This window comes from Lepisosteus oculatus, chromosome 28, assembly GCF_040954835.1.
Source record: "Lepisosteus oculatus isolate fLepOcu1 chromosome 28, fLepOcu1.hap2, whole genome shotgun sequence".
Lineage (NCBI taxonomy): Eukaryota > Metazoa > Chordata > Actinopteri > Semionotiformes > Lepisosteidae > Lepisosteus > Lepisosteus oculatus.
Window position 1 is genome coordinate 506,988 of NC_090723.1, and position 10,334 is coordinate 517,321.

A 10,334-nucleotide genomic window follows, 5' to 3' on the forward strand; every position below is an offset into this window, starting at 1 on the left:
CACATCTCCCCTGTTCAGGCTGGGACCGCTCAGGGAGCACAGATCAGTTGCAGTGCGTGGACTTGTTTTCGACTTACTTAAGAGCACTCGTCCTGATAGCTGGTGATTTCTGAGCTGTGCTCCGGAGTGGGGTTAGGAGCTTCCAGATTCATCAGTACTTGCGACTGCTTGGACAAGGTTACCTTGGGAACCGAGTGAAAATTATTTTGTGCCATGAGACCTGCAGATGTTGATATCGCCTGCCTGCCATTTTTATATCAGTCTTGTGTATGCCCTTTGGAAAGTTCAATTAAACCCTGGTTTTTCCCATTATGAAGGTTTTTTGAAAATCAGTGTTTAATGCTGTAAGACCTGAATGACAAAACATATCTAAAGAAAATTGTTTGAGCTTTCAGTCATACAGTAGCTCTTCTTTGAGTCTTGGAGGCTCATTGTTATAGTTGTCCCGTGGAAACACTGTGATTGCAGATTGTTACCAGTGCCAGCCAGGCTGTGTGACTGGGCTGTGGGGCAATCAGGTGCAGCATCAGATAGCAGGCTGCTTCTAGTTCAGCACACTCAGTAGTGTAACTCTCTGGTTCAGGCCCTTGCTGTGGATGAACCCAGCATCCTTCTTGGATTTGTATGCGATCAGACCCTGTGTTTTCTCGCCCGGCCCAGGAGAGAAGCCCTTCATCTGCGAGATCTGCGGGAAGAGCTTCACCAGCCGGCCCAACATGAAGAGGCACCGCCGCACGCACACCGGGGAGAAGCCGTACCCCTGCGAGGTGTGCGGCCAGCGCTTCCGCTTCTCCAACATGCTCAAGGCTCACAAGGAGAAGTGCTTCCGGGTCACCAGTCCCGTCAACGTGCCCCCCGCCCTGCCCCTCCCCCTCACCTCCTCCTCGTCCGGCGCCGCCGCCCAGGCCCCGCCCCCGGCCCCCCCGCCCGCGTCCTCCCCGTCGCCCACCAGCCCCCCCGCCGGCGCCCCCCTGGGGCTCAGCCCCGTCAGCGCGCCGCCCCCTCGGCCCCTGGGCCACCCCTTCTCCCACCTGCACCTGCACCCCCACCACCCCCACCACCCCCACCATCCCCACCACCACCTCCCGGTGCCCCCCGTCTCCCACCTGCCGCCGCCCCCCGCGCTCTTCAAGAGCGAGCCGCAGCTCAACCACAGGGGCCACGGCGAGGACAGCTACCTGCGGCACCTGGCCGACAAGAACTCGGGCGCCCCGCACCACCACTGAGCTCCCGCCAGGCTGCGCCAGACAGACCCGGGATCCTAGAGCATACACAACTGGGCGTCTCTTTAAAAAGAGAAAGTGGGTGTGTTGGTGTGTGAAAGCCTTTGTATCCAGAAAAGAAACCGTGGGCCTGTTTCTCGCTCCTGGGATGCGACGGCTCGGGTCTCCGGCCGAGCTGGAAAGGTCTTCCCGACAGCGAGTGGCGCCAGTCCTGCCGGGGCCTCCTCCTCGTGCTGCTGAGGTTTTCATTTTGGTTGAACCGGTGGGTCTGGTCTCTCGAGCCCGTGAGCGTTGGACTGGCGGCCCGTAGTGAAGCACTTAAAAGCGGCCCCTGGCGCTGGGAAGAGGCAGGGGTCTGAGACACTCGCTGGCCGTTTTTCCACACAGCGGGTTCTGTATACAAGCGTACTGCACACACGCACCAACACACACACCCGCGTTACCATATTCTACAGTGAATTTTTTTAATCAGATTCTATTGTTTCCCACAACCTCATCCTTGTCTGAATTTTTTATATACAAATAGCTATGTCTGTGAATTAATTTCAAAACCCTTCCGTAACAGTAACCACACGTGAGTCCCCACACATTTCTGTCTGTGTGCGTGTGCGAGAATGCACGTGTGTGTGCCTGCATATATGGCCGTATATACGTTGTTTTGGGGAATTTGGGAACGTGACCCAGGTCAATTAAGTAGGAGGCTGGATGTGAAGGAAGTTAGTTTATTTGTGTTGTAGCACAGCATTTAAGATCATCATGATTGTATTTGACAAAATCTCACCACCATAGCATAGAACACTAATGCAAAACCTAACACTGATTTTTCAAAAAATCTTTCTTAGTATAACAAAAGTTCTCAGTATTCTGTGCAACACAAACTGTTACAGGAGAGATACAGTAGCTGTGATTGTTTTATCAGGCTGTGTTTGCGCTCTCAGTGGGTTCTCGAAGTCCTCCCAGAGAAAAAACAGTTTCACTTAGAAACACATATTTTCATGTACACTGACAGCAAACTGTCCACTCCTTCCCGGACAAACTATAGATGGACAGTAACCCAGACAGATCACACACAGGGCATATCTATGTTCAGTGAAATCATTTAAAGAAAATATAGAATTCTTAAACCTATACATTTAGCAAAAGAAACAGGTAAATGTCTTTACTCTGCTGCTGTATATATTTGGTACACTTAGTTTTCCCAGTTACTGACATTCATTGAGTTGGCCTTTTGTTTTTTACAAAGTGTACTCTGACTGGAAAAAGAAATGTTTCGCACAGAAAACCTTCTTTTTAAAAAAAGGTTCTGTTATTAATGTTCTGTTTCTACTCTGTACGTGATACCCGAATTGTTCGACAAGAGTCGTTCTCTTGTGCATGTGAGTGGACAGAGGGCTCCCTATCACAGTGAGTCAGCTGCTGCTTGCTAACCGGTGGGTGAATTGTACATTAAAAGTTAAAAAGTTTTCACGGGTTGTTCCCTTGTGCCTTGAAACCCCGAGGGAAAGCTGTTGTCTGACGCTGCTGAAAAACTGTTGGGAAACCCTGACATGGGGCTTCAGTGAGATCGAAACTTGATCAGAACCGAGCTGCTTTTTAGGTTGGTATCCTTGACACCTAGCTCTTCATCTGACCTGATCTGCTCACATACTAGAATGGAATTAAACACGGCGATGCATCTAGAACTCAATACTGGAATGAAATACATCCCCGCCATGTTACTGAATGACCCTTCAGGTGCGTGTTCCACAAGTCTCCATTTGTGTGAATGTGCACTAACTCTTGGAGAGAAGGAGTCTCTCTAACTGTTTGCTTCTGAGCCACTAGTATGTCTTCATAACCACAGACAAGCCACTGACTGCTTAAAGAGAGAGCTCTGAACCTTCAGAAGTCATTGCAGACAGTCGGTCCAGAAGCTTTCCTCTGTATTTCAGAAGGCTTTTCAATATAAGAATTACTCTACTTTTACATATTTTCAGTCACAGAAACTGCTCCTAACTATATCAACTTCTTAATTATATCAAATTAGTAATGCATTTTTACACGGCATTTCTACAACAGAAACTGATTTGTGACATTAAATAGAAATGCATATGACTGACATTCCATAGCTTAGTCCCCTTTCGTGCCAATAAAAAGAAACCTTTTACTATGTCCTTTTGTTTTTGAATCTTGTGATACATAAAAGTTGCTTGCTCATGCATCACATTTCAGATTACGTTTTATGAGCAGAACAAAACAAAGGATGATCAATATAAATGTTCTCAGTCACTATACTGTGGTGAAACAGTATTGCTGATTCCCTGGTCAGTGTGCGATTGGATCGAGTGGTTCTTGTGGCATTCTGATTGGTTCACAGGGGCAGATATGCGCGCACATTTTCAGGCTCACGCTGGCAGGTTTGTTACGGAAGGTGATTACTAGCATTAAACACACCGGTGCAGAAGACTTCTGATGAGTTTCTGCCCTTTCCTCACAACTGCCTCTGGTCCAGAACAATGAACAGCATTAAACACCTAAAAATTTGACTCTTTGACAAGAACACACCCATATCAACTCGTGCCAGCAATATGTCAGTTATTTTTTTTCTCGGAGACCAATTTTTGTGATATTCTTTCCAGATGAGGTATGCTTTTTTTAATTTCCTGGCACAGCCTGTTTCTGGAGGACCCTTGACTTGTTAGGACCTGTTTACCAGTATAAAAAGCTCCTCAGAATGTGTGACTGGACTTGAGCATTACGTTTATCACTGTGTATCATAACAAAGCTTTTTGTAAAAAAAAACAAATTATAAAAATGTGCAAAAAAAGAATTTGGAGACCAGCTAAGACGGCAGTCCCCAGTTCTAGCTGCGCTTTGTTGAACGGAACAACATGAGGAAAACAATGGATTTGATGTATCTAGTTTCTACCGCACTCTCTTTTCCTACAAAACTCTTTTAGAGATTTTTTTTGCATAGACATATTTACTAGCATTATTTTTAAAGTGAAATTTATTTTATGGCGCGGTGTAATTTTTTTTTTCCTGTGTAGCTGGTCCTATGTAGTATGACAGATTTAAGAAAATCAAATTATAATCTTTTTTTTTTTTCTATAAAATGTGATTTCAGAGGTTGACATGTCACCCTGCCTGGCCCTGTGCCCGCTGGCTCCCGCTCTCACAGCTGACGGCCGATGGGTTCTTGGCCAGGTCTCGGTGGGCCTCAGTGCTTCTGGGCTGTTTCACCTTTGTTATTGATTGCTTGAGCAAATTATACGCTTAATTAGCCATAGATCCCTCCTTTCCCAGGTCTTCATCAGGTGATGGGTTGTCCACACCTGTAGGCCCAGGAGAGTTGGCCCTGCGGAACCAGACCCTGGGCCCTGCCGGTTCTACATGTGCTGAAAGAAGGTGGTGGTCCAATGTGTTCCAGATAATTCGTTCAATTAAGTAATTAAGATCAGAGGTGGAATATAAACCAGAAATCCCTGGTAAAGAGGTATTGAGCATGCCGGCTAAGGACGGAGATCAGACCCTGACTCAATATTTGATCTTTCAAACTAATAGTGTCCATTTCTTCTTTAATTGGCAGTTACCTTCATTACAGTCTCTGATTTGCTCTATGAATATGAATATTCATATCTCCATAAGTACTGCAAACCTTCCGCAGGCCCTGGGCTTCCCAAGCTGTGTCTGTTTGTCACCCAGAGTTTTTCTTTTGGTAGCTTTTATTTTTATGGAGTCTAAGGTAATGGTGGATCCATAGCTAAAAGGTCAGTGAATGTCGTCTCGGGTCACATCAGCAGTGCAGGTAGCTTTCTGCTTCTCTTTGGGATGAAGGCCTTTCTCCTTATAAAGGCTGATACAGTTAAGGTCTCGCTGCTGGATCACTGTAACGCATACAAGTTGGAAGATGAGCCCATGTGAGCTCCTCCAGTGGTGTCTTGAAGACATTTTCAAGCTAACCCCACCAGAAGAATATGTTGCTCTTTTAACTTCTGAGCGCAGAAGTCGGGAAGCAGGCAGTTTACGGGCCTGAAAGTGGTCTGTCATGGCAAAACCACTTGTGTGCTTCTATGTTCTTTAGTAGAATGAGTTACACTAAACATTGTTCACTCAAACCAGGTGACAGCCTGGCAAGGGTCCTTGTTTTGTTTGCAAAGCCCCTAGTTCGAAGAAGAGTGTAAGGCCTGGGTCTGTTAATTACTAATCCTGCACGTGCAGCTGCTGTTGAGGGAAGGTGTGTTTCCCGCCCCACGCTGTGAGTTGTTGGCGTGCTTCTGTCCCGGTCCTGGGTCCCAGAGACCCGCTGGGCGTGACGGGGAGACACCAGCAGAGGGACGGGTGTCCGTTTTCATGCTGTTATGGCTCTTTTGCCCCAGTTTGGCCAGGAATGTGCAAGGGTGGATTTGCTGCTGAAGTACTGTCGTACCCCGGCCTTGGCGGGCAGGACCGAAGGCTGCTGAACAAGTTCCTCGCTCCAGAAGTGCTCTTCCTCGTCTGCGTGTGTGCCTGCGGCATGAGTGTGTGAGGTCGTCGGGGATCGTGGGCGTTCCTCTGCTTAACAGGAGCTCATTGGCTAAAATGCTCTTCAGCTGACTTTCTTTCTCTGTACTTGGCCTCATGATGTTCTTTGTGTTACACGGTTGTTGATTCTTTAAATGACACGGTTGCAGTTTCTGCTGTTGAAGATGTGGGGGTATTTAGTTACATAGTGTGTGTGTATATAGCAGTTCAAGGTCTTCTCTGGTGGGTGCCCTTTGTGTAAGAGGGTGTGAGACCCAGACTTGTTATCTGGGAGGAGCTGGTGAGCTAAGCAAGCAGTCCAGGGAAATCGCTAAAAGTTACAAGCAGGGGGACACCATACAATTCTTGAAAATAATTTTTGTGCATAATAATTTTCATTGCTCATTGCTTTGCTAAATTGATTTCATTTATTTGTGTTAAGCCGTTAAATTCAACGGTATCTGTCTAAATGCCCGACTTATGTCGTGGACAGTAGTTGTCGTTTTTGGCTCTCCAGCGATCGGGTGTTAGAGGCTGTGCACTACAGAGAGGTGTGCTCTTCCTTTGGGATGAATGCAAATAAGCTCTGCGCAGAGTTCACATTTAGTGAAACTGACTTCATGCTCTCAGAATAGATCTGAGTTTTATTACAGGTTGTGTATGTGGAGCTTTTTGTTTTTGTGGCTTGTGTTTTTGAGTTGTAGGTTACTGGGTTTCTGCTGCACATTAGTAACAGGCGATATGTTCTTGATCTTAAACACGAGCTGAAGGGTGGTGCAGGACGATACACTGGGAGAGCTTCGCTGAGAGCGCCGCGTGCGCTCCCTCGGCACGGCACAGCCTCTGGCTTCTCACTCGCGCTGTAGAGCACCTGGTCAGAGTAGAAACACAGCTTGTTTGTCGCTGCTGACTGGCTCCACAGTACACTTGAACTCCTTCTCTGAGGAGTGTGGAGCTGCAGGCTCAGCAGCTTCAGTGCGGCTGGGTGCAGCCTTTCTTTGGCCAGGCCTGCTCATGGCTGTCTGGTTCTCTGACAATGACAAGGATTTCAAACCCTGAATGTCCAGGGTTGATCGGGCACGTCTTGTGTGAGAGAAGATGTTCAGTAAAGCTGCATGATAATCAGCCATGAGTGTGAGGTGCTGAGCTCTTGCACTCAGGCTAACGAAGATGCAGTTTTTCTCCTGGGGTCCCTCCTTTTGCCAGTCTGTAATTCATTAGCTGTTGTGTTCTTAGCTTATAGAGTTACAAGAATGTAACTTGAGCTATTTTTCCCTCCTCGTTGAACAAAAGAACTCTCTGGCCTCTTGTGAAGGACACCTCTGGACCACCTGCTGCAATGACTGTATGTCCAATTCATGTGTTTGGACTGTTACTGAAAGATGTAAAAATAAGTGGAGCCCTGTTGTACTTTCCAATAGGAGCTGTAGCTGTACACAAACTTCTAAACTGGATTGAGTTTTGGGCTATGTGGCTTGCACGGGGATTGGGTTCAAGGTTCAAGAGGAAGTGTACTGTTCTATTGTCTGTGGAGGGAAGGGAGTATTCACTGTGCAGACCTTAGTCACAGCTAGCAGTGCGTCGCACAACAGCCTTGAGCCCATTCAGTCCAGTTTGCCCATTTGCTTGTCACTATCTTAATTAACCCCTAATCCCACAAGCAGCTTTATAAAAGTGTGCCTCATGGTCTCTCTCCTAAGTGCTCCTGAGCAGAAGGACTCAAAACACTAGTTTTATGAGGCATCATAGTCTTCTAGAAAGAAAAGCAGACAAAACTGCTTCTGTGTGCCTGGACTCTGCTCTTCATGTGAGCTCCAGCTTTTTGCCACACTGAAATTTCTTCTAAACAATATTCTGTGTGTACGCTGCTGGTTTCTCTCTGGAGGGTAATAACAGCGTTGCCTTGCCCAGACTCTGTCTCAGCACCGGCCTGAACTCTTGCAGTCAGAGCTGGAGGGGCTGTTCTGTCCTTGCAGTTCATGTAGGACATCTGTCTCTTCAGATGGACTCAAGTTTTTGGTCCAAACCTGGAATTTGTAGCTGTTTCCTTGTGCTTTGCCGGTTCTCTCTGTCACCCAAGCCCTCCTGAACCTGGTGCCCTGGAGAACTCAGCAAGTGGCTGTTTTTGAGGCTGGATTGCAGTTGTGCCGAAGGTGCTGAGGGGTCTGAGTTTGTTGGCCTGTCTTGTTTATTTCTCTCCACTTCAGCTAGAGCCCCAGAGCTGTCGGAGGACTCTGGGAGTGTAGATAGACGACTGTGTGTGCGTGCCTGCCAGTGAGCGAGTGTGCGTGCATCTGCAAAATGAGCTGTAGGGCTCGTCTGAGGGTTCCAGCCAGTGTGGTCCAAGCTGTACATTTGAGTCACTTCTGGAACGATTTGCTAAGAGCTGTATAAGCAAGAAATGGGATCCTGCCTTTCCCTTGTGTGTGGAAAAAACCCTTGCACATTTGGTTGAAAGCTTGTTTGCTGTGTATGATTTAGGATGCATTTTTGTGACCTAACTGTTGCTATTCTTTAGAACTGAGAGAGGTCTTTTACACTTGTTTGCAAGGGGTATCAAAGTAAGCTTATTCTCAGAGTCTTGATTTTAAAACTTTTTTAGGGTAACTCTTAAGGATGCCCCCAGCTTTAACAGTATGTCCAACACCTGGACTCCTCTTTCTAGACCTTGTTGGCAAAGCGAACGTCAGCGTGTCAGTCAGGCTCGGGGCAGCAGTGCAGGCAAGAATGGCAAAGTGACAAGAAGGTGTTTTTCACATCTTGCATCCTGGGGGGGGGGGGCTGTTTCCTGCCAAGGTTAGCAGCAGCTGGACGGGTATCTGGGAAAAACAAAACTGTGAGCGATTCTTCGTCCTTCACTGCTTAAAAATACTCAAAAGGTTTAACTCCTTTGATATTGACCTTCTGCACTTTAATGCTGTGTATGTTAAACTTGGAAATGGGAAAGCAAAGCAAGAAAGCTTTATATTATTCCCTGGAGAAGGGTGGGAATTCTGGCATGTTGGTGATCTGGGAGAATGATGGGTTCTGGGGTGGGAATATTGTTTTCAAAAAGCAGGTTTTGCCTTGGTCATTTCTACATTTTTAAACCAGATGTGAAGTCATTGCCCACATTTCTTTTAACGTGTCTCCACCATGTTCTGCGATCATAAAATTGATGATTTGCATTTCTGCAGACTCCAGAGCGTTGTGCTGGGCTGTTGTTCGCCCTCAGTCTGTTATCAAGGGGTTCCTGCGGGGTGTCACCCAGCCCGTACCCCTCACCCTTCGCCTCCTGCATTAGTGTTACTGCGTTATTGTGTGGGAGGGCTCAGGGAGGGGTCCCCACTCACACTGTGCGCCCCTCTTCAAGTACGGTTGATTTTCCTTTCCTTGTTATTTAGAATGCACTTTCTACTAAATCATTGCTAGTTAAAAAAGAAAGATCTTTATTCTTTAAAGATTGTTTAAAAAGCAAACTACTTTTTATGAATTTTTAACCACTCAATGTAGCATTGTGTATTTTATTCTCGTGAGTATCTGGTACACATTGTGCAGCTTTACAATGTTTCGGAGGTGGAATAATGCTGGGCCTTTTTTGATAATGTACGTTAACAGACCTTATGCTAACTTTCAAAGTAAAAGAAGTAGCCATAATTCTCACCTCCTTGTGTATTGTCGTTCTTTGCTTGTGTTTTCAAAAACTTACAAAGGGTTTTGGTGACCAGTGTGGTATTTTTGTGTGAAATTGTGAGACGTGGCTCCTGCTGTGTTGAACTTGAACGTGATTTTAACCCCCCTGCTATCCAGAAATGTACGTTTCTCCATCTTATTTCATATAACGTGTTTCTTTTTTTTGTGTAAGGCTATTGTGGCCCAGCCTGTTTTGAACGCTGTGAGAAAGTAATATAGTTGTTTGACATTTTTCTTGACTAATTATCTAACCTGTATTTCAGTCCTACAGCATCTGGAGGTCAGTACTGCCTCTCCTAAAGCCACCTATTAAATAATCATGCCATTGCAGTACCTTAATCATCTCAATTAGTCATTTAATTTCTACTTTTACATGCATAACCATGTAGATTAACATCCGTGCTTATCATTAGTATCACAGACAATGCCACAGGCTTGACACAGACATGTACAGTATATACAATATATGTGTGAACAGAGCCATTTTTGTTTGAAGAGATGAAAAATACTGAAGTCAGAAAGTAAGCTTCAGATGCTTTAAATATAGTAGCGTATATTAAAACAATGTAAGACCGAAAATAAGAGATCTCGAGAAGTATGCAAAGGTCACAGTTCAGTGAAGGAGATCCTGCAGTGCATCATAATTTGACTCCTTATCATTGGTTTACCTGCTGTGTCATGGATTGATGTTGTTGTGTGAAAACCTGCTGAAATGAGGAAGCACTGGAATTTCGACATCCTTCATCCCGCTGGTTTCTCAGAGCTCCTGTTTGTCTGCTCTGGATTAACATTTCTGATCAAATCCAAGAAGAAAGGATCCAAACTGCACACGTTTGGTCGAGGTTCTGGCTGGTTGAAATGGGTTTTCTTTTTCAATTGGTCTGGGTTTGCAGTCCGTTTTCCAGCAGCTTCACTGAAGGTTTTAACATGGTCTGGATCTTGTGCTGTGCATCTGTC

General features: G+C 46.0%; 1 protein-coding gene across 3 annotated transcripts in view; it reads left to right on the top strand.

Moving 5' to 3' along the window:
• Positions 1-9,716, top strand: part of znf652 (zinc finger protein 652) — a 47,797-nt gene extending 38,081 nt beyond the window's left edge. For all 3 annotated transcript variants that reach the window (XM_015361972.2, XM_006638089.3, XM_015361974.2), the window contains exon 6: positions 661-9,716. In XM_015361972.2, coding sequence (XP_015217458.2) covers positions 661-1,226 — 566 coding nt within the window. In that variant the 3' untranslated portion in view covers positions 1,227-9,716. The remainder of the gene's footprint in view (positions 1-660) is intronic.
• Positions 9,717-10,334: the final 618 nt, after the last annotated feature.